Source organism: Mus caroli, unplaced genomic scaffold (assembly GCF_978045245.1).
Source record: "Mus caroli unplaced genomic scaffold, Mus_caroli_1 scaffold_2, whole genome shotgun sequence".
NCBI lineage: Eukaryota > Metazoa > Chordata > Mammalia > Rodentia > Muridae > Mus > Mus caroli.
Window position 1 is genome coordinate 87,104,779 of NW_028227257.1, and position 22,570 is coordinate 87,127,348.

General features: G+C 53.2%; 1 protein-coding gene across 2 annotated transcripts in view; it reads left to right on the forward strand.

Moving 5' to 3' along the window:
- Positions 1–22,570, forward strand: part of Cd82 (CD82 molecule) — a 42,725-nt gene that overhangs the window by 12,304 nt on the left and 7,851 nt on the right. For both annotated transcript variants that reach the window (XM_085834635.1, XM_021184861.3), the window contains exons 2-6: positions 7,222–7,297; positions 13,309–13,391; positions 16,819–16,891; positions 20,538–20,662; positions 20,774–20,848. In XM_085834635.1, the coding sequence (XP_085690761.1) occupies positions 13,329–13,391; positions 16,819–16,891; positions 20,538–20,662; positions 20,774–20,848 (336 nt within the window). In that variant the 5' untranslated portion in view covers positions 7,222–7,297; positions 13,309–13,328. The remainder of the gene's footprint in view (positions 1–7,221; positions 7,298–13,308; positions 13,392–16,818; positions 16,892–20,537; positions 20,663–20,773; positions 20,849–22,570) is intronic.

Below are 22,570 nucleotides of genomic sequence, written 5' to 3' on the forward strand. Positions count from 1 at the left end.
CTTCAGACTTGTGACTCTTAAGTCTTAACCTTGAGCGATCGCTTATCTTTCAAGGAAGAGGATGTTTTCCCACAGTGACTTGCAGGCCCCTGGCGGGTGATGAATACTAACCACCCCTGAGTTGTCCCGGCTCTCTGGAAACACCAGTGGCTCCCCACCCTGCATTTACCCTAGGATAGGATGTTCTTCCCTGGTGCTGCGACCAGGACAGGGACAGAAGGACAAGGTGAATGCTAGCACTACAGCTGTGTGTAGGCATTGCCAGTTCTAACCTGGGAGTTAGGTAGGTTGAGTCCTGACCTCCCAGGCCTCAGTTTCCAGACCTGAGTGGGGGGTTCTCAGGCTGAAAGGATGAGTTCTTGTCCATGCTAGTCAGTATGGTCCCTTCGCTCCCCAGACTTTGTTACCGCAGGAGTGAGCACAGCCACCCTGGCAGCACAGGGCCTTGCTACACAGCTGGGACCTACCAGCTTCACCCTCACACTACCTCAAGCCTTGCCAGCATCTGCATCCCAGAGGCCTGGCCTGCCCTCCACCAGGGGCGGGAGAGAAGCGGTGGTCTTGTGAGGACAGAGGAAGCCACCAGGCATGGATGTGGAGGGTGGAGGGCCCAGACTCCCCTCCCCACTGCCCCAACTCTAGGAGTTTGGTAGGAGGTGTCACACACTGGTAAGTTGAGGTTTGGGACCAGAAGTGATGAAGGAAAGAGCTGGTCCAGCTGGTTTCTGGTCTTTTCTTCCTCTCTGGAGTCCTGACCACAGGCTCTGTGGGACTTGGTGTTTCTGTGGCTTTCCTGTTGTCTGGCTGACACGGGGCTCCTTCACAGGATCATGGCACAAGCTTGTATTCTGGAAGGCTTGTAATCTGGAAGCACAGCATCTGGAAGGCTGAGGCAGGAGGATTGCCACAAGTCTGAGGCTAGCCTTGGCCATCTAACAAGACCCTGTCTTAACTTCCTGACCCCACCCCCCAACATTTCCTTCTCATTGTTTGTTTCTCCTTACTTTGGATGTGGTAGGTGGCCTGGCTCCAGGCTCCCCTCCTGTCTGGTGATAAAGACTCACCAAGAGGATTTCTCAGGAGTCTGGAGAGGGTACAGCCTGGATACGGGAGAACAAGCTGGGGTGCAGGTAGAGCAGAGGAAAGGCAGAGCCGGAGGGGCACGATGCCCTTAGGAGCCCAAGGGGACACAGGCCCCTCTTTACAAGACATGTCACAAGCAGAAATTCAAGGCCTGGGGTCTGACTCCTGGTAGATCAGCTGGGCCTGGGGTTGGATACCTGCAGGGACCAGAGAGTACCTGAAGTCTGATAGAGGAGGCTCTTGTCACCTTGATGTCTGTCTGTCTTCTCCCCCCTCCCTCTTCCTCCCCACTCTCCCCTCCTCACACCTCTCCTTCGTTTCCCCTCATTTTCCCTGTTAGTCCCCAGTGGTGACTCCTCTGTACCTGTGTGAGCAGAGTGTCTGTGCCCAGCTCTCTTGGCTAACCCTACAGCCACTCTTGCTAAGTCTCATGACCTTAGCACCTCAGCCATCCCACAGAGCCCAGAAGCCCAAGGGGGTCCCAGTGGGGAAGTGCAGAAAGCTCTAGCTTCCTCAGAGGATGTGTTTGTGCCTTAACAGCTGATTGCTTGTGCTGTGTCAGTTGTCACTGCTTGCTGGCAGCTGGGGGAGGGGACACAGCCCTCACCCAGGTCTCAGATGTCTAGGGCCACTGCCTGGTGCCCACCCCGCAGAGAACTGACATGGCTGGTGTCTGAGGTATCTGCTAGGTGAGGTGGCTGTTGACCCATGTGTTCACAGGCTTGCTTGGGGGTTGCCAGAGAGGTGGCCCCAGAGGCAAGGAGTGGAGGAGGCTCAAAGGACCATAGGCAGGTGTGTGCTAGCTTCAGGGGGTGGGGGAGGTGAGCGGGCTTCATCTTCTCCTCTTCCCCCATCCTGGGCTAGTGCTTGGAGCTAGATGTCAGGAAGATCCTCTCTAAGTAGTGCATCTGCCTTCACCCCAGCTTCCTGTGTGTGATGCTGTGTCCCCACCCAACAGGCCAAACACCTCTTAAAGGGAGGGGAAGCAGGTAATCTGGGCCATTTCCAGGGGTGGAAGCCGAGACTCAGGAAAGTAAGTCGAGGGGACTGGGGGTGTGGCTCAGTTGTGGCATAGTGTGCACAGAGTCTTGTAGGGCCTCTAACACCAGGGATGCCAGGTGTGGTAGCACCAGCCTGGAATCCCAGCACACAGAAGGTGAAGGATCAAGTTCAAGGCCATCCCTGGCTACAGAGTAAGTTTGGAGACAGCAGGGCTCAGATCATGAGAACCTGTTGAGGTTTTGTTTGTTTGTTTGTTTGTTTTTGTTTCTTTTTGTTTTGTTTTTTAAACAGCATTTGGGAAGTGCAAAAGGAGCAGGTTTGAGCCTATCTGAACCCTTGTGGAGGTGGCAGGGCTGCGCCGGAGGGATCTGGGAGGGCTGCCTGCAAGAAGTGGCCTTGCAGCTGTACCTCCCCTCCCACCTAAGCTCAGCCTGGGGAGGGGACAGTGGAGCTGCCTGAGCCTGCTGGCTGTTGCCATGTGGGATCCCTGATTACAGTCCCCTCCCTCCCCCTAATCACCCACTCAGGGTCCACACCCGGTTTCTGTCTTAGGAACCCTGGCCCTGGCCCAGCGAGTTTGCCAGCCATATGCATGGGTGGGTGAGTCTCCTCCCCGGACTTCAGTATCCGTTGTATCATCCACTGCTGGTTAGGTTTTGTGCCAGGGCTACAGCCCTAGCTAGACTTGGCCTTGGTTGGATTATTTTATTGTGAAAAAAAAAAAAGCGGTTTCTGCTGGCCATGAAACATGGCTGTTAGCACAGGGAGGGGGTCTGGATCAGCCCTTGGGGTACAGTCTGCCAGCTGTGTCATGGGAAGGGGGTAGCAAGTGTCTCCACCAAGGATAACTGCAGATGCTCCACCTGTGATCAGTTAGTACCGTAGTCTGTGTTCCCACAGCCAGCTGTCCCTCAGAGGGAACAGGGCCGCTGGGACAAAGGCACAGCCTGTTACTTAATGGTTCATTGTCTTGTGAGCTCCTGTGGGCAAGGAGGGGCTCCACCCATCTGTGTCCTGTGTCCAGCTTGAGGTTAGCCCATGGTGGGGTCTTGGTAGACTCCAGGGGCTCAGGATGGAAGTCACTTGGGGTTCACTGCCTTTGGGGCCCTGAGCCTTTCACCTCTGAGCCTTATGCTGGGGTTTTAGCAAGCCCCGTGTGTCATGTGTTGGGGGCAGGGCAGGCAGGGCTGTGCCATTGCCCCTGAAGATACTGGGCATCACTCCCATCTGCTCAGAGTCTAGGGGTTCAGGGCCCGCTTACCCCTGCTATCCTGACTTCCCATCATAAAGTGTGCAGGACCCTATCCCTGTGTGACCAGGGCAAGTGCTGCCCGCCTCCCTCCTGAGCCCGCATCGTCCTGCTTAGGTTTAGAGGTTGGATGAGGGGGTTGGGCAGTGAGCACATTCCCTTTGTCCCTCATGCTGCTCTTTGCCAGACTTCATTCCAAGGACTTAGTGACCATGACCTTTCTGGGCCCATCTACAGGAACCCCAGGCCTGTCCCACCTCTCAAGGAACCAAGGGATCTCCTAGAGTGTCAGCAATTCAGGACTGGCTTCTTCCTGGACATTCGTGATAGTCCACTTTACAGAGAGCACTAAGGCCCAGAGCAGGCAAGCTGTGTGCCAAAGGTCACACAGCTCTGAGTAGTGAGACTACAATTAAGCCTCTCTCAATTCAGAATCTACGCTGGGACCTGGTTTACTGGGGTGAGGAGAGGTTCTTAAAACCTGCTTCCTGAGACATCTCTTGGGAGTCTAGGTCCTGACATGAGGCCCCAGAGTCTGCGACTTCTGAATAGCTGGTCCTAGAGTCTCTTAAGTGTCCCTCAGACTTACAGTGTCTTATCTGATTTTCCACTTAAGCTACAGTTAGGTTGAGATGGGGCAGAGCCCTGGGCTGGACGTTTGAGGCCAAGCCTAGCAGTTTGCACATCCCAATGTGATGGACAAATGTGAACGCTTCACCCCATTCGTAAGGGTCTGAAGCCACCCAGAGCACTGACCACTTTAGCCAGCCCCAGCCCCAGCCCCAGCCCCAGCCCCAGCATACACCTCAACATTCACAACATCTGGGCCTCAGGCTCTTCACTGGGAGATGGAGACTGAGGTAGGATGTCTGGGGTGTCCCTAGCACAGTGCATCTGAGTGTGGGAGCTGCAGAAGGCTGGGAGCTCAGGGGCCATAGCTCAGCTTCTGTGGTGCCTGGGGCAGGCGGGAAGGCGGGCCCCGGTGTCTGTGCTGCTCATCTGGTACTTCTTACACGGTGGCCTCTTGTTCAGTCAATGGCCCTCCAGTGATGTCCCTTGGGCTTCAGAGCAGAATGTAAGAAGGGAAACCTATCTAAGCCACATCGGCTAAATTAAAGGGATTGAAGGGAGATCCTGGCCAGGACCAGAGGATCTGGTCTCCTTCCCTGACAGGAAGCCAAGAGTCACATCTTGAGAGCTGGGTCAGGACAAAAAGGGTCTAGTGAGGAAGCCTGGTGAGGGAGATTGGGTGGGTAGCCTCCACTAAGGTGTTGCTTAGCATGAGGTAAGGAAAGAACACTGGTTATTTACTGGATTGGTTTTAGGCAAGTCACTGAACCTCTGAGCCTCAGTTTTTCCATCTGCTCAATGGGGACAGTGCTTTATCTAGGAGCTTGTTTAAGAGCCTCAATGAGAAGAGAAATTTTGTGGGTGATGAAAGATGACAGGCTAAAGCTTGTCACCTCCTAGCTACAGTGTTGAGGTGCAAGAGAGTGAGAACCTGTCGACCCAGCTCATGGGGTCATGTGACTGTGCTTTGAAATCCTGTGACTAAACATGTGGGATGCTAGAGTGGGGCAGCAGCTTGTGTTCAGGCTCCGGCTGTGTCAGTCCTCCAGCGGTTCAATGGACAGGCTCCCACCAGCCCTGCTGTGCTGGAGGTGAGGCCCGTGGGGGCTCAGAGACATTAGCTAACTCTCTTGCTCAAGGTCACACCACAGCTAGAAGCAGAGCAGGACTCCCAAGAGGTCTCCCAGGGAACCTTGAACTCCCAGGCTGCTCCATGGCCCCACGCTTCTCCTGTTGCCAGGGGAATGTGTGTTTGTTTGCTTGTTTTTCCCTCTCTTATTTTAACAACAGTGACAACAAACTGAAAGTACAAGCCGAGATTGAAAATAAGATAGTGTGAGGTCAAGAATCCAGCAGTCCCCAAGTCAGCTGTCACAGAAGGTTACAACACAGGAGAGTACAAGCAGCCACCATGACCAGCCTCCTTTTATGGATGTTCAGGGCAAAGTCCAGAAGCTGGAGATCTGTGTCATACGCCAGCCCGTTGGACCAGGCTGGGCCAGGTGGTCTCCAGAGCCTTGAAGTTCTCTCTCCACATCCTGCCATGTGTGACAAGCCACTCTTACCTGCCATGGCTGCCAGACTTCCCAGCCTCCAGGTGCCTCCTGCCTCAAGGTGACACTCATGGCCTGGCCTCATTGACAGAGGTGCCCCTCCCCAGAGGCCAGCCTTTCCCCCATCACCTTGCTTCAGTGTAGGCCAGGACCACTGGGCAGAATCCTGCCAGGTGTCAGGCACCTCACCTAGCTCCTTCCTGGGAACCCACTAGTCGGCTAATTTCACAGGGAAAGCTACAGCAGAAGCAAGGCATGGCTCCAGGCTACATAGCTGGCTGGAGGTGGTCCATGCGGCCTATTCAGGTGTAGACTTGTGTTTGTATGGTTGCCTCTTACTCTGTCTGGCCTCTCTGAAGACAGTGATCTCTTAGGTGACCCTCATGACAGTGCTCTGGGGTAGGTAACAGGAGGGGAATGAATTTCTGGAAGGGTATGGAATAGTCAAGGAGTGGGAGGATCACATGACACTGGTTTCTGGTCACCTGCTCCTGTCTGAGCACTGAGGCACTGGAAAGTCAGGGCTGAATCACAAGAAGCAGAGCATCTGTGCTGGACCCTGGCGTACATCTCAACATGTTCCATCCCGAGAGCCTAAAATCCTAGTTCCTGGCTTCCCTCTGAGCAACTCATCAGGATCTCTGGCTTGTGTCCAATCCTAGCTAGCTTCAGTGACATCATTTCTGGTGTTCAGTGGCCTCCTCTGCAGAACCAGTGTCTCTCTAAGGGACCTTCCTGAGCTCTGCAGACACCCAGCTCTTACCTTGTTCTCATGATCATGTGCCACGAGCTCACTGCGTCCTGGGCATTTCTAGAGTCATGGACAGAAAATGTTAACTTCAGGATAACCCTGAAGGACCCTGCGTTTTAGGGAGGATGTGAGGGGGGAAGCTGTGGTGGGGAGAGCCTGTGACATACTTGGGTGTAGAACTTGGCTGTTCCTGAGTAAGCTGGGGGCCCAAGCTCACCCTCGAGCCTCTGTTGGTGCAAACTGGGCAGTGCTGGGCATGGGCATTGGCTATGGCTGGCTGTGCAGTGCACTAGAAAAGAGACTACAGAGGGAAAGTCTCAGAAATCCACATTAGGAATTTCTGAAAAGAGGAATTTTAACAGAAACTATATGTGCAAAGGCCCTAGTGTAGACAGGGCCTGAGAGTACAGGGGCAACAGTAAAGAGATCAGAGAAGCATGTGGGAAAGATCAGGGTGACAAGAGGAAGGCAGAGCAACCGAACAGGGACAGGACATGCACATCATCTGGATTTTCTAGCCAGTGTGTCAGTGGGAGTGCTGGCTGCACAGGACAGTGTTCTTGCTGTGTTTCTCTGCTATCAGTCGCTCTGCAGTGTGGATAAGCTCACGCTGAGTGGGGCTGGTCCCAGCTCAGTTCTGGACTGGCCCGGGCAGGAGGGTTGGGGACAGTGGGAAGCTGCAGGGTAGCAGGAGACTGTGTGTCTCTTAGGCGTTCCATGAGGGGCCATTTCCTCTTCTCTCCATTCCACAGCACTTACAGCCAGGAGTGTGCCCCCAAAGGGACCTGGGAAAGGAAAGCTGAGATTACAGCTCAGTACTCCCGAGAGGTGTGCACATGGCATACAGAGCCATTAAATGGAAGGGGTTTCATGGAAGTTGAGAGTGATTCAGCTGGAGGTGTTTATCGCTGTGCATCGTGGGAACTGAGATGGGTTGTGAGTGCACGGTGAGTCTTGGGAGGAGACTCTGTGATGTCAGGCCAGGTAACAGCAGAGCTGTTTGTTCTTCACAGTGTGTCCATTGTCCAGAACTCATCTGAAAAACTGCCACAGGAATTGCTTCTCTGCTCCAGGCTGGACACTGAACAGGTGAGGAGGAAGTGGGGGGTTGGGCAGCCTCCTATGCAGGTCATGCATGACCTGGCCTGTGGAACCCTGGAACTCAGTCTCCCAGCACTGGACCAGAAAGCTCTGTGGTTCCTATACCCTTGGTCTCCCCAGAACTACTCAGGAACACGGATATGGGCCCGGGGTCAGGCTGGAGGGCAACATTCCTGTGCCCCAGTGTGTGACAACACCCCTCCCTCCCCAGAAATGTCCTCTTGGAGACACTATCCTTCCCTTGCCCCACTACTACACTAGGGGTTCCAGGGAAGGTAGAGAGGATGGGCAGCATGGCACATACTCAGAGCAGGCTCAGACTGCCCATCAGGCATGCCTTCCCGTACATCAGGGGCAAAGACACAGGCTGTGTGTGAAAGTAGGTGACTCTGGCAGAGTAGATCTCAGACACTTTCCAGGTGGTTGGCCACTTGAGGTTGTGTACTCTTTGTGGCAGTCCTTTCTTCTTCATAGTCCGTCTGTCTGTCTGTCCATCAATTTCATCCATCATCTATTCATAACCACCCATCATCCATCCATCATCTACCCATCCATCTATCCACCCATATACTCATCCCTTCCTCCTCCCCTCCCTCCCTCCCTCCCATCCATCATCCATCCAAAACCACCCCCTTCATCATTCATCTGTATATCCAGTCTCACTGCCTTCCAGGTACATCTCTGGGGTGCCTACTCATAAAGAAAACTGGGTCTTCTCCTCAGGTCGTCATACTTCACAGGGAGACAGACCACTACGTGACAGCAGCTTTGTTTGAGAGCCCACACATACCAACCATTTTATCTACATTAGCTTCTGGGAAACAAATTAAAAAACAAAAGCAAATAAACAACCCCCCAAACAGGTTTTATCTTCCCCATTTCACAGGAGTAGAGTGAAGCCAGAGAGGTTAAATCACTTATCCAGGGGCACACAGCTAGGAGATGATAGAACTGAATTCAAACCTAGATGGTCTGATGCTACAACCCCCCTTCTGGGAGCTTCTCTATTATCCAGTTCTTCAGGAATGATGTCCCCAGCCGAGATGAGTCTTAGGCTGAGGGTTGGAGGTGGTGAGGGGATGTTTGCAGGAGTGTCTTGGACAGGCCTAAATGAGTACCACAAGACAGCAGAAGGGAAAAAATATTGGTGTGTTCATTTTGTTGTATAAACTGACTTGATAGAAAACCGTGCATTCCATCAGTTTAAATTATACCTGCTTAGAAATGGCCAACGGGCCTGCCACTGGTCTTGGCATGGCTTCCCACAACCATTCCAGAACTTTCTTGTAAGGTGTGCTCGCTCACAGCTTGGTCACTCCTGTTTAACACACCCAGGTGGGAAGGTGTTTATAAGAAGGATTTGGAAGCGCATCTAATCCAGGGGGTGAGCTATGAGCCCAGTCCATTTGGGAAGTGACTTTCACGTTGACTTCTTCACACAGAGTCCATTCCTGGTATCCAGAGTGCCAGCCTCAGGGCCGCCAGGCCCCTATTTCCTCTTTTCCTGTCAGACATGCCCTGAAGGGCCCACTGCACAGAGGGAAGCCCACCCCCAGGAAGCCCCTCCCGATGACTGCTGGCAGAGCCAGGATCTGACCCTGGCCCCAGCCCACTGCTGCCTTTCTATCTAAGATCTCAGCTAAGGCCAGCCATGCTCCCTTGCTGCCTCCTGCAGACCCTTGCTTTGATCTTCTGGCCAGGCTGGGCCAGAAATTGTGTTCTGGGCTGGTGGGTGTGAATTTGAATTTCATGTCATTTTTGTGTACTGCAAAATGTCTGTCTGTGTGTGTGTGTGTGTGTGTGTGTGTGTGTGTGTGTATGTGTGTGTTGTTTTGTTTTGTTTTTCTTTTTGTTCTGTTGAGACATGGTCTCCTCAAGTTCAGGCTAGCCTCAAACCTCCTGTGTTGCTGATGTTCTGAGCAAGCACTCTACCAGGTAAACTATATCCCAGTTTGTTTTTTCTTTTAACTATTCTAAGGAAGTCAGTCTGTACTTAGCACCCAGCTGTGAGGGGGATAGGCAGGGATTGCTCAGGCCTTGCCTGCCACCAGCCCTCATTTCTGTCTAATGGGCAAGAACTGCATCTTTCCCTTTCAGATGGCAAGGCCGTTCCAGACAGAACCCTGTGCCACCATTGAGACACTGGGCCTCCTTTCGGTCTGATGGTGATTGTGAGTTCTCTAAAGCTGCTAGCCACTTCCCATCACGGGGCCACCTGCTCAAGTCCCCAGCCAGAGCCGACCGGCTTGTGTGTTCTCATGGAGACTCACTGTCTTGTGCACAGAATGAAAATGATCTTGCTTACTGCCGGCTACACAGGCACAAAGACCTGTGGCCTGGACCTGGGACAGCTATGCTGGGGCCACCCAACACCCTCTGCTCCAAAGCTGCTTCTCAGTTTCTATACTTCCTAAGGTGATTCCCAAATCCCAATTGTTTGAGCTGCCTGCCACTCAGGCACTGCCTGGCTCTTGTTTCAGGATAGGAAGCCCCTGCCTCCAGGTGAATTCTGTCCTTGCCTGTGTGCTCTTGGAGACCTTGGCCGTGGCACTTTGCTTCTTTGGGTCTCAGTTTATTTGAAGAGAACTGAAAGACTTAGCCCAGTGTGTGATAGGATCTGGGTGAGGACCCAAGAGACCAGCCACAGTTTCTAAGGCCTCGATGTCAGGGGAATGCCAGCCAGCCTCCTGCCTCGGGTGGTCCTGTGCTTCCAAGTCTGAGGTCTCTTCCTGGTCTCTCAACCAGAACTCCTTCGAGCAGCTACCCTGGATTGTCACCACCTGTCACCACCTGGATGATCCCATAAGGAGCAGTCAGACCTGGACCAGCTCTAAAGGCAGAGGCCATTGAAAAAGAGGCCAAGCAAATGTGCCCACGTGGTGGGTGGCAGAGGCAGACACCTGAGGGTAGAGGCCATCTCCTCTGGGTGAACGTTTGGAGAGGGAGGAGGCTCTCAGAGCTCCAGAGCTTTCTACTCTGCATGGAACTCAAAAGTGCCAGTGTTTTTGTCCTAGCTCTGCCTGGGCCTGGAGCGAGCTTCCTATGGTGATGTGGTTCCACGACAGGCTAATGGGGCACCGGGTGGTTCTCAGCCAGGCTTGCCACTATCATGACAGTCATTGGACTCAGCCCAGCTGCCCTGTCTGCCCACAGATTCCAGTCTTTGCTTGTGTGAAGTCTGTCACACATGAAACTGTGTATTTTTTTTTTGTCTTGAGTGTTCTTATTTTTATTTGGTTGTTTTGGGGGAAGAATGCACTTCTGACTAGCTTGGGAATTGCTGTATAGACTTTTATCTTTAATGCCCGGAGGTAGGGGCAGGTGAATGCTTTGAGTGTGAGAACTAATTCTTTAGTGAGCTCCTCCCCAAGGGAGCGCTTCTGGGTGGGAGGAGCTCACTTCTCACTCAGTCCTGGGCATTGGGCCAGTCACAGCTTGCCTGACCCAGGTTCTCCAGGGCTTGTTGGGAGGATTAAAGGGTATGAGAACCGAGGGTGACTGTCCATAGCAGGTGCTATGTACTGTGGCCACGCCTAGTCCCTTAGCAGGCCCCTTTGTTTGGATCCCACTCTTGCTCCCTGGAAGCCTGTCTTGGAGACCCCACCTACTTACACCATGTTAGAGCCAAACAGTACAGAAGCCAATCTAGACTCTTGAATTGCACTGCAGACCCACCTCAGGGGTGCCCGCTGGGAATGTCCTAACAGGCAGTGGGTACCAGCTCCTGACACTTAGCTTTCTGCACACAATTGCATTACATTTTTTCCTGTTGCGGAAGGACTGCCTCTGGCCTGCCTGGGTCTAGCTGTTGCTAGGAATGTGCCGGGAAGGAAACATAGGCAGGCCTGAGCAAAAAGCAGTTCCCAGATCCATGAGAACAGCTCCTTGCTCTGGTGGGAGCTAGCTTTCCTCTTGGGCTGTTTATCCTGCAATTTATAGCGTGTTTGTGGAGGTGGCAGGCTGTCCTGAGGCCTGGGGGAAGGAGAAACAATAACTGCCCTTGTAGTGTCCGCGCAGACCTTCCCTGGGCCAGGCCTGGGCTGGGGCATTGCAGACTCCAGCTCTCTGATGCGTGCAAAGTTTGTTTTTCCTCTTGTGGAGACTGTGTGGGAGCTGCTGAGACCAGAAGCACCTCACAGTGGAAGGTTCCTGCTCCTCTGTAGTTCTCACACCCAGGCCTGACATTGTAGTCAGGGACAACCATTTCCTGTCATCTTCCCTATAGTCAGTCCCTAAGTCCCTGTGAGCATGAATTTCCACTGTTTGCGGGCCACCTGAGATGGGAGACCACCACCCTCAAGCAGCCTTGGATGGTGTTGCTTCAAGTTGTGCCCAAAGTTGCCCTTTCAAAAGGGCATCTAGCTGTGCAGTGGTGGCACATGCCTTTAATCCCAGCACTTGGGAGGCAGAGGCAGGTAGATTTCTGAGTTCAAGGCCAGCCTGGTCTACAAAGTGAGTTCCAGGACAGCCAGAGCTATACAGAGAAACCCTTTCTCAAAACAAAACAAAACCAAACAAAACAACCAAAACCAAAACCCAAACCAAACCAAACCAAACCAAACAAACAAAAAAATCAAAAGGGCATCTAAACCTTCTCTTAACAGAGCTGTCACAAGGCTGACGGGGTTCTCTTGGGAGACCACGCGCCAGTCCCATCTCCAGTCTCTGTAACTGTGCAGGGAAGAAGTGGGGCTCCACTCAGCAAGGAGGGTAGAGTGTGAAAATGTCCAGAAAAGAATCGGGACCTGTGTGTGCACGTGGAGATTCCGAGGAGAAAGGGTGTGAGCAGCCTCTACTCCCTCTTTCCTTCTACCCTGGGTCTGCCTCCTCTCCCTCCCCAGGACCACAGGAGCACAGTCGACCTATACTGCCGCCCCCCAGCCTGGCTCTACCCATGCAGTTGTCCCGGCCCAGCTGTCCTGGCCCAGCTGCTTGGTGATGGCTCCCTGCATCACCTGCTTGGTGATGGCGGGGGGGGGGGGAGATTGGGGAGAAGCCAGCTTCCTGCCTCTAGCTGAGCCCTCCAGCTCTCAAGGAGTTGGGGGGCTCTGCTGTGGAGAGACATGGTACCTTGCACTGGCTTCTGCACTTCAGAAGTGTGGCTTGGGTCAGAGTGACCACTGTGAACAGTAGGCAACAACCTGGGCATCCCAGTGTGGCCTGCCAACCATGTGCTTCATGGGCTAGGGCTTGCAATGAAGTATCAAGGGAACTCTTGATTTTCCTGGGATCCATAAACCTCCCCCAAACAAATTCTAAAAATACTACCTACACATAAATGAATTCTCAGGAGGGATGTATAACCCCCAAATATGAATAGGTACTGCTCACTAGCATGGACTCCTACGAGACATCTTCAGTTGTCTTTGTGTTTTGGACGAATGCTGTCTTGCAGAGATTATGCAACAACCCCCTCCCTGGCATGAACACAGTTTTGCTACAAAGCACACACAGGAAGTAGCTGTTTAAGATGGTGGCAGTTGCTATGGGGCAACAGGAGAAAGATCTATGGTTGATATTTGTGCTAGTCTGCATTTGTTTGATACTTAGTGATGTATATTTTTTACATTTGTGAGAAGCCAAGACCTTTTCAGCTTCAGTGTTTTTAAAAGTTTCAGCCTTGGTCCCTAAAAGTCCCAACCTTGGTCCTAGAGAGGTGCACCAAGTTGGGGAGCTAGCCCCAATCTTAGTCTGGTCTGTCAGCCACTCCCTGATTTCTTGGCCCTGTAACTTCTGCCATTGCTTCCCGTGTGAGACCTCGATCCTGGGAGTATGGAGGTGAAGGCTGCCTGTCCTGTGTAGTAACATCTCTCTGGACCAGAGAATCACACCTCCTGACTGAGACTTTGTGCTAGGCCTGCAACCTCCCGGTGCCTCAGCACCATGGAAGACAGGCACAGTGCCAGCTGCTCCTTGTGAGTGGGCCCTGGCTCTCAACCCGCTGTGCCCTCCACCAGTCCCTGTCTCCCTCATCTGTTCTCCCTTCCCTCTCTCCCCAGGTTGCTCCAGGATCTGCAGAATGGGGGCAGGCTGTGTCAAAGTCACCAAGTACTTCCTCTTCCTCTTCAACTTGCTGTTCTTTGTAAGTATGCGACCCCCAGGGCTCCAGCCTCTCTAGCTCAGAGGCTCTAGCTGTGGCTGCCACAGACCCTAAAAGGACCAGGGCTAGTGGAATGAAGTCACCTCTCCCAGCAGGTTCTGTGACAAAGCAAAAGTTCCTCCCCAGAGCCCTCTGCCTGGCTGGGTGTGGCCAAGGACAGCCCCTCCGTGTCTCTACTTTGTTCCCCTTGCCACACCCCCCTCCAGTTTGAACAGGCCCCCAACACCCTACTATGAACTCTCAGAGGCCACAGGGGACATTCTTCCCCCACAACCCCCTACAGACTAAGTCTTTCCCCCACCCCAGGGCTGCCCAGATGTGAGCTCCGTGGCACATCTGCAGCTGGTTTTCCTGGGGCCCCAGGCTTCCCCTCTGGCCTGGAACTGACAATCCTGCCTTGGTGTTGCCAAACCCCTGGTGTGCTCATGTATACATGAGTGTGTGCTTGAGAGTATGTGCATGGGTGTATGCTTGTGTGTGTGCATGCTTGTATATGATAGGGGTGTGAGCAGCCTGAATGGGTTTCCATTGTCCCAGAGTGCTATTAGGGCTGTGGCTTCTCTGTTCTGATTCACCCTAAATAGTTTTAAGACATAGATTATATAGCAGGGACTTGGCACAACTGCGTTTCATGTTTTATAGTGTCTAGACACGAGTATCTCTGAGAGGCAAGGGATAATCCTCTCACTGCTTGTGTTGGGGTCTCTCTGAAGTATAAACAAGTTGCTTATAGGGGGGAGTTTCACATAAGTGCGTAGGATTATAGGAACTTGGAATATTTGAAAAGAATAATTCTAAATTCCCATTCAAAACTTTAGCCCAGAACATGGTACTTACAGAAGAATTCATGATACAAACACATATATGTGTGCACACACAAGTGGATCGTCCTGGCATGCCCCACCCTAGGTCTCTGCAAGGACCTAGGACCACCATGCTGGTTCCACCAGACCTGAGGCCCTGCAATGAGGGCATCGGCCTCAGAGCCCACCTGTGCTGAGCACACAGAGCATGGTGCAGCCCTCCCCAGCCTGGCATGTAAATCCCTCCTTTCTGGCTTCTAGGGAACAACTGCCCAGGTAGACATAGCAGGAGGAGCCCGGGCTCCTGGGCCAAGGCCCAGCTGAAAGGGACTGCAGGCTAAGTCCAGCATGCCATTGCCATATCCCAAGCAAGCCTTGGACACTAGAAAAGGAGCCAGGGTTCATGCTTAGTGAGGTGGCAGAACCTTCTATGCAGTCGGGGAGGTAACAATGGAAAAGGGCCATGAGCTCGTAGAAATGAGAAGAGGGTGGATGGCTTGGCCTGGGTATCTCTCCTGTGCTTCTCTCGGCTGACTCATAGAACCAGAGGCCAGGGACCTGACCCAGCAGAGGCTCACTGCCTGTTTATTGGTCCAGGTAGCCAGACAGACAGACAGACAGGGGAAGTGGATGGAGACTGTGTTTATTCGTTCCTTCTCCAGCACAGGGCCACGGGGTTCTGTGTTGGTGACCTTCACCCAGGGCAGGTAAAAAAATACCTCCAAAATGCTGTGTCCTTACTGAGCATGTGCAGGCCACTGTTTCTCACTGTCCCCTAGATACTGCAATATGGCATGTGCACAGCATTCCCATGTCAAGGGTCAAGCATTACAGGGTATCCAGAGGCCGCTGAGGGTGTAGGGTTGAGGCTGGGGTTGGGCTTGGTTGGTAGAGTGCCGGGTCCTAACCACAAAAGAGCAGGCCAAAAGGAAAGGGAAGGTGAGCCAGGCTGTGGGCACGTGTAGCTGGATAGAGAGGGTCTCTAATGGACCGAAAAGCTTAGTTTCCGCTGTGCTGGAAAGCTTTCGTGATCTCCCTATGACTGCCTCCAAATGCTGGGCTTGCAGCACAGATTTATTTTATGTGTGTGCTGAGGATTTGAACTCAGGTCCTCGCCTTACAGAACAAGCTCACCTACCCACTGATTCGTCCTCCCAAACCCTCAGGAGGTTCTTGTAGTAAAAGATCAAAGAAAATCATACATTTAAGCATATTTTTTAAAAGAAATCCCAAGTATTTTTATTTCTTCATTTAATGATATAAAAAGCAAATTCTGACCTAATATAGAAGTTTTCTGGAATATTCACAGCAAAAGACTAGCAGGTCCAGATGAGCAGCTGTGGTCACCATGTGGCGCATGCACACAGTGACCCCAGGCACCCCTACACTTTAAATCACCCCTAGATGGCCTGTCATGCTTGACCCTTGACGTGGGAAATTCTGTGCACACAGTGGCCATATTGCAATTATGCATGGGCACATTAGAATGAGGAACAAGTTTGCTAATAAACACTGTGACCAAACAAAAAGCAACCCAGGAGAGGACCGGGTTCTTATTCCTTACACCTTCAGGTCACATCCATCACTGAAGGAATCCAGGACACAAACTCAAGGAAAGAATGGAAAACAGATGCCATAGAGGAATACCGCTTGCGAGCTTACTCATAGGACCGTGCTCATTGAGCGTTCTTATACTCTGCCTGGGGAATGGGGCTGCCCACAGTGGGCAGAGCGCTCCTGCATCAGTTAACAACCAAGACAACCTCGCCCACGTGACCACAGACCAATCTGATCTAGGCCATTCCTCCAGTAGGGCTTTCCTTTCAGATGAGTCTAGGCTGTGTCACGCTGACAGCACTAACTAGGACACAGCTAGGACACATGTCCAAACTCATCCCAATCCATTCCTTCCTTTACATTCTAAAACATCGTCAAGAGGTCAGTTTGAGGTCAGAAAGACCACAGTACCCAAGGTCAGTCCAGGTTTGGTATTCAGAGACTTCTATACAAAGAGCTTTTAGAGTGCTGATTGGCAGGGGGGCGGGGCGGGGAGCCTGGAGCAGCAGACATGAGGCAGTCTCAGGAAACTTTTCAAATACATTGGTAGAAACATCTGGTAGGTGGGTTACAGCAAATCAGAGGTGGGGATCTCTGTTGTAGGCCTCAGATGCTATCTGATACATTCTTAGTGTTTGCGTTGGTGGAAACTAGTCTTTATATGCTCCAAAGAGATTTTCCTAAAAGTCACAAGAATGTTAGGTGACACACAAGGTATGCAATAAAGGGATGTTTATAGAGGTCTAAAGACAACACAGTAATTGACTCTTAACCTGTAACATTCCAACTCTCCACGACCACAGTTCTCGATGCTTAACTAAACTTGGAGGCACTTTAGCCCAGTGTACTCACAGAAAGAAGGGTACTAATGGGGGCAGTAAGCTGTGTGTGTGTGTGTGTGTGTGTGTAGCAGTGGGGTTTCACTGGACATTCTCTAGACAGAGGTAACACCTATGTGTCCTCCTACCCTTCCCTCGGTTGCTTGGGCCCCAGGTAGCTTTCTGACCCACCTGTTCCTGGGCTCCCGCTGACCACCTCTTTCCTTGCAGATCCTGGGTGCTGTGATCCTGGGCTTCGGGGTGTGGATTCTTGCAGACAAGAACAGCTTCATTTCCGTCCTACGTAAGGCACCCCCTGCCCCACAGATAGCCTGCTCTTGAAGGAAGGGACATGGCCAGCTCCCCTTGCTGACTGCTGCACCGGGGGCCCTTGACAGGGTTCCAGGACACATTCTTGCCCAGAGACAAAGCCACCATTGTCTGCAGATCCTTGGGTGACTGAGATGGGGGTGGAGGGACTCATTCTCTTCACACATAGAAAAATGTCTCACATCCTCTGTTCCCGCATTTGAGTGTGCAGTGAAATGCAGGCTGAAGCTGCTTCCCACGTCAGAGGGCCATAGGAGGGAGCCAGGGATGATGGACAGTCAGGTGCACATCGGGCCCTGATCCCAGTAGCCCTGTTCGGTTCCTCTTGTACCAGTGAAGGAACAGAGCCATTAAGATGCTGGTTGTAGTTCACACAGTTCCTCGATTCTAAATTGTAAGACCCATCCTCAGGAGGTCTGGTCCTGGCTGCAGCACAGGGTGGGATGAGCTTCCATTTAAGACCTCTTCTGTTCTTCAGAAGAAGAGGTGACCAGCATGGTCTGAGGGAGGGCATAGGGCCTAACCTCCTTGCCTCCTCCCTGACTGGCCTCCCATCCCTGTTCTGGGTGGGGAGGAGTATAGTAACATGCCAGGAGCACTCTGTGCCAGCCATCCCCCAGTGAGTGGCAGGCCCTGGCCCTCTTCATTTCCAGCAGCTGTCCCAAGCAGCTGGATTGGACTCTGGCCATTTTGACAGCTGCTCAATTTAAATAAGACAGAACCTGGCTGGGACATAGAGAGAGGGTCTACAGCTGTTGTCCAGGTCCCCAGGGCCAGGCTCCAGGGCAGGTAAAGCAGGGATGACCCTGCCATGAGCTCTCAGTGTCCCAGTCATGGTTGGGTGGGTTTTCTGTGCCCATCCTGACACTCCAGTGCCCTCCAACAGGGACATGCCCTCCTTAGGACTATCTCTGGCTTGATGAGTCCAGCCGACATCCAGCAGGCACCATGCCTGGGCACAAAGTCTGCCGGACACCTCATTCCTGCCCGTACCCTGCCCTGTGCAGGCAAGCTGTAAAGGCTCTGACTCTTAGGAGCTCTGTAAATTCCAGGCCCAGGTCGCACCCATCACACACCCAGTGGTTGTTCTCTGTTTACAGCAGCCTCTAGGAGCTCCCAGGCAGCCAGGGCCCAGAAACATGGATCCAGGAGGCTAGAGCAGGTGAACTGCTATGACATCTAGGCCAGCATGGGATACAGGGTGAAACTTGATTTCATACCAGCAAAACAGAAATCTAGGTCATAATACAAAGAAAAGAAACCTTCCCTAGGCACTTGGAAAACTGAGGCTGATTGAGGTACTGTTTGCAAGGGAGGGTCAGAGTGGGACCCAGGACCTGCTGTATGCTGTAACTGCCCCTTACTAGATAGGCACCTTTGAGTCCCTGGTACTGGGCTCCACTCTTCCCTCCATCATCATCCCCCTTTACAGAGGAGAAACCCCCAGGCATAAGGAGGTGGGGTAACCTGCCCGAGGGCACACAGAAGGTAAGGGAGGGGGAGGTGGGATCCCGAGTCCTGGCTCTTGCACCACGTGGCTCCTGTGTCCCTCAAGGTGGGATCTTCAGAAGAAGAGAAAACAGACAAGCTTGGTTAAGAGGGAGCTCTGGGTCTGGGAGCTTGGGGGAGGGGTGTCAGTGGTCACGGGTCTGCTGCTTGCCAGCTGTGTGGTCCTCAGGATGTTACTTTCGGTCTCTGTACTGTGTACCTCAGGAGACTGAGACCAGAGAGGCCCACTTCTGTGTGAGGCACAGAGGTTACACACCTGTCATCGCAGCCATTTAGGAGTTAGAAGCAGGAGGACCGGAAGTTCAAGACCATCCACTGCTACAGAGAAAGTTTGGGGCCAGCCTGAGCTACATGAGACCCTGTCTCAAACAAGCATACCAGACAGAAACTCTCATTTCTTAGTGAGGCTTTTAGGACCGCTCTGGGTGAATTACAGTTTAATCCCTTTGACCATGAGCCACTGCACAAAGTCCTATTTTCCAGAGGAGGAAGGAGGAAGTGGCTTGCCACTGGTTGTGGCAGGCTGATAGAGCTTGGTCACCTGACTGGGGTCCCTTCAGTACCTGTGGGCTGCTTTCTACCTCCTGGCTCCCCTGCTAGCTGAGTCAGACACACTCTGCTGCTGTGGACAGTGCAGGGGACACCCTAGGACAGGCACTATTCAGTGGCAGAGTCAGGCACCCTGAGGCTGAGTGGGGACAGCTGGTCTTGGGGTCTCACAGGGCAGGCTCCCTGCACCACAGCCTCCCTAAGTCTCAGGAAAACCCCTAGGGAGACCTGGCTATGAATCCAGAGAGTGTCAGGGTGTGCAAAAGGCTTTAGTCCAAGGGCCTCAATCAGGGCTGGTATATGGCACCCTTTTTGTCTAGGGCCCTTTGTGTCTTCTGGAGCCCAGACTGGAGCGTCTGGCCTTGCCTCAACCCCCAGAATGTGAGGCCATTGTGAGGAGCTCAGGGCACTCATCTCAGGGCACTTTCCCGGAGATTCTGAGCAGAGCAGGAAAGTTCCTGGGAGCCTGGCAGCAAGGACTGTAGGCCTGAGTCTCTCTGAGTTCTGGAACAGGGCCTCCTGCCATCCACCTCCCTTCTGTGTCTATTCAAAGACACAGCCCACCCACCCCACCCCACAGCCACCACCTTGGTGAGCAAGCAGTGGGAATGAGCAAGCAGGCCTGTGTCACCCCACCTGAAGGGCCCAAGTTGGCCCTGGCTGGCCTCGTCCCTGGGGAACAAATGAAGGATTCACTTTCCCTCCAGCAGAGCTTGGCCCCAAAGGCCCTGGTCTCTGAGATCTCTGAGAGGTTCTAGCGTGTGCCAGCACTAGAATGATAAGGTTAAGCTAGCCTAGGCTTTAGTAAGACCTTCTCTCAGAAAACAAAACTAAGAGTACCCTCTGTTTTGGTGAGCAGGGTGGCACACCTTTAATCCCAGCAGAGGCAGGCTGAGCTCTGAGTTGGAGGCCAGCCTGGTCTACATGGTGTGTTCCAGGATAGCCAGGGCTATATAAGAAAGACTCCATCTCAAAAACAAAAATCCTCTATTACCGTTGCCCTCCACCCTCTGACCACAGACCCCACCTTCCCTTATGAGGTCTGCCCATCTCCCTCACCCCAGAGCCATTCCCTGGTAGGTCCAAATTTCCCCCACCGGCCCAGCCTTCTAGACCTTCCTCCTTCTCTTGCCTTTGTACCCACTGTAGCTTCTGCTTCCTAAAAGCAAGCCAGACCCTGCACTAGCTGATGTTTTCTCACGCTACAGCCTCCCCCTAGCCCATGTCCTGGCCTGCATAGGCACCTGTAGGTCTTCAGGGTCCTCAACAGAACCTGTATGGTGTCTGCCTCCTGACCCAGGCCTGGTTTGCAGGGTCCCCTAGGAAATTCAACCCAGCCCCACCCTCCTGCATTCAATCTCAGGGAAAATCAGATGAGAGGTGCTGAGAACAAAAGGAGTAATAAGAACTCTTGGCTGCACGGGAGTGGAACAGCAGGACGGGTGAGGGTAGGAACATGGCTGCCCCAACCCCAGCCGTGGGGAGCCAGACAGTAGACCTGGACCCAGACTGCCTTTGCCCTGTGGTTCATGTCTCACTGGGTGTGTGCTCTTCTCCTTTAGAAACCTCATCCAGCTCACTGCAGGTGGGGGCTTACGTCTTCATTGGTGTGGGCGCCATCACCATAGTGATGGGCTTCCTGGGCTGTATCGGTGCTGTCAATGAGGTCCGCTGCCTGCTGGGTCTGGTGAGTCAGGGCCCTGAACCTGTGCTGGCCCAGGTCCCCAGGGTAGGGAGTTCTTCCTGGGATGGGGCAGATACCCATGGGATATAGCTGACTCTGAGCCTTTGTCCCCAGTACTTCGTCTTCCTTCTGCTGATCCTCATCGCACAGGTGACCGTAGGGGTCCTCTTCTACTTCAACGCTGACAAGGTAAGCACCCTTTCTCCTGCTTCCGGCAGGTGAGGGCTGCTGAGACAGGTTCCTTTGGCAGGAATCCATTTGGTTGTCACAGGTGGCCCAGGAGGTCATGGGAAGCCCCCTGCACAAGGACACCAAGGTGTCCAAGGTTTGGAGAGTGGCCAGCCAGAGTTGTCCTCCCTAGTGAGGGGCAGGCTGGGGGAGGGGGGTGACCCTTGTGGCACTTGTAATTGAAAATGGGACCAATAGAGAAAGGGCTAGAGCTTGAGATGGAACTCGGATTGCTGTGTGGCCTTAGACTGACCACTTCCCTCTCTGAACCTGCCTTACCCTCGGTAAACGAGGAGGACTCTGGGACCCACCAGTGCATCGCTAGGTGAGCAGCTGATCCACTTGAGGCATTTTTTTTGTCATTAAAGCTCTTGAGTGTGTGTCAAATGCTATCGGCACCGTCTAGAAGCTTCATGTAGACTAGCCTTGTAGGGTGAGTCCCCTGTGGACAGGGGAAGGCAAATGCTTGTTATTGAGACGGGCTCATTATGTAGCCCTGGCTGGCCGAAAACTCAGAGATCCACCCGCCTCTGCTTCCTGAGTGCTGGGATTAGAGGCGTGTGCCAGCATGTCTGAAGAAGTAGATGCTGAGGAAGAGCATCGGTCACTGTCACCTGGACCCCAGCGTCTCTGTTGCTGGGTCCACACAGGCCACAGACCAAGCTCCATGCTCACCCTGTCACCAGCGGTGTCATGTGAGAGGCAGGATCATACCCAGGCCTTCATCTTGCTGGTGGAGGAATCAGGGAGGCCCAGGCTCCCCTGCTGCCCTCAGAGGCCCCACTGGGAACCAGCTGAGCCCTGGGGCCTCTCTCCCATCCTGCTGTGCAGCATGGGGCAAGGACTTGCCGTGTAGCCATAGGTCCCTCTTGGAAGCAGAGAACTTTGGTCTAACATCAGCTAGCGGTCCCTCTTGGAAGCAGAGAACTTTGGTCTAACATCAGCTAGCCCTCGGAAGAACTGAGGAGCCTGGTGCTGTGCTAGTCACACACCGAGTCTGGTCATTTCTTGAAACCATGCTGGAGATGGGAGAGGGGAGGAGTCTCATTTTCTGATGTGGGCGCTGAAGCACAGAGAGGTTGAACAGCTTACTCGTGTTCACACAGCCAATGAGCAGCAGAGGCAGAATGGGAACCCAGGCATCCTGGCTTAGTGGTCATGCTGATAAGACGTTCTTTCGATGTAGTGGTCCCTTGCCTGAGGCTGCTTTGGTTTTGTAATGCACACCCAGCCTGTTCTCCAGGTGAGCTGGGCTGGCTCCCAGCCCGAGAGCATAGGGCAGCTGCAATCCAAATGAGAAGAGAGCCTGTGCCAGGAGCAGGGTGGCCATAACAGCTGAACCCTGACAACTGAGGGCTGACCTGAGCCTGAGCCTCCAGGTGGCCAAGGCGAGAGGAAATGGTGGAGTTGCTAGATGAAAGGAGGCTCGCCTGGATGTCGGCAGGAAGCCTGTGGTTAGGGGAGGGAAACTCCTTACCTAGCCTGGTCTAGGGTCAGGTACTCATTTCTCCCTGGTGACTTTTCTGGGGACTGACTGAGTCAGGGTACCTGGCAATGTCATTAGGTAGGAAGCTGGTGGCCTTCGCAGGGGGTCTGAGTCACCCCGCCCCCACCCCTAGTGGAGCCACCATCCCTTGGTGAGGACAGCGGCACCCTCTGGATTGACTTCAACCCCATATTAGA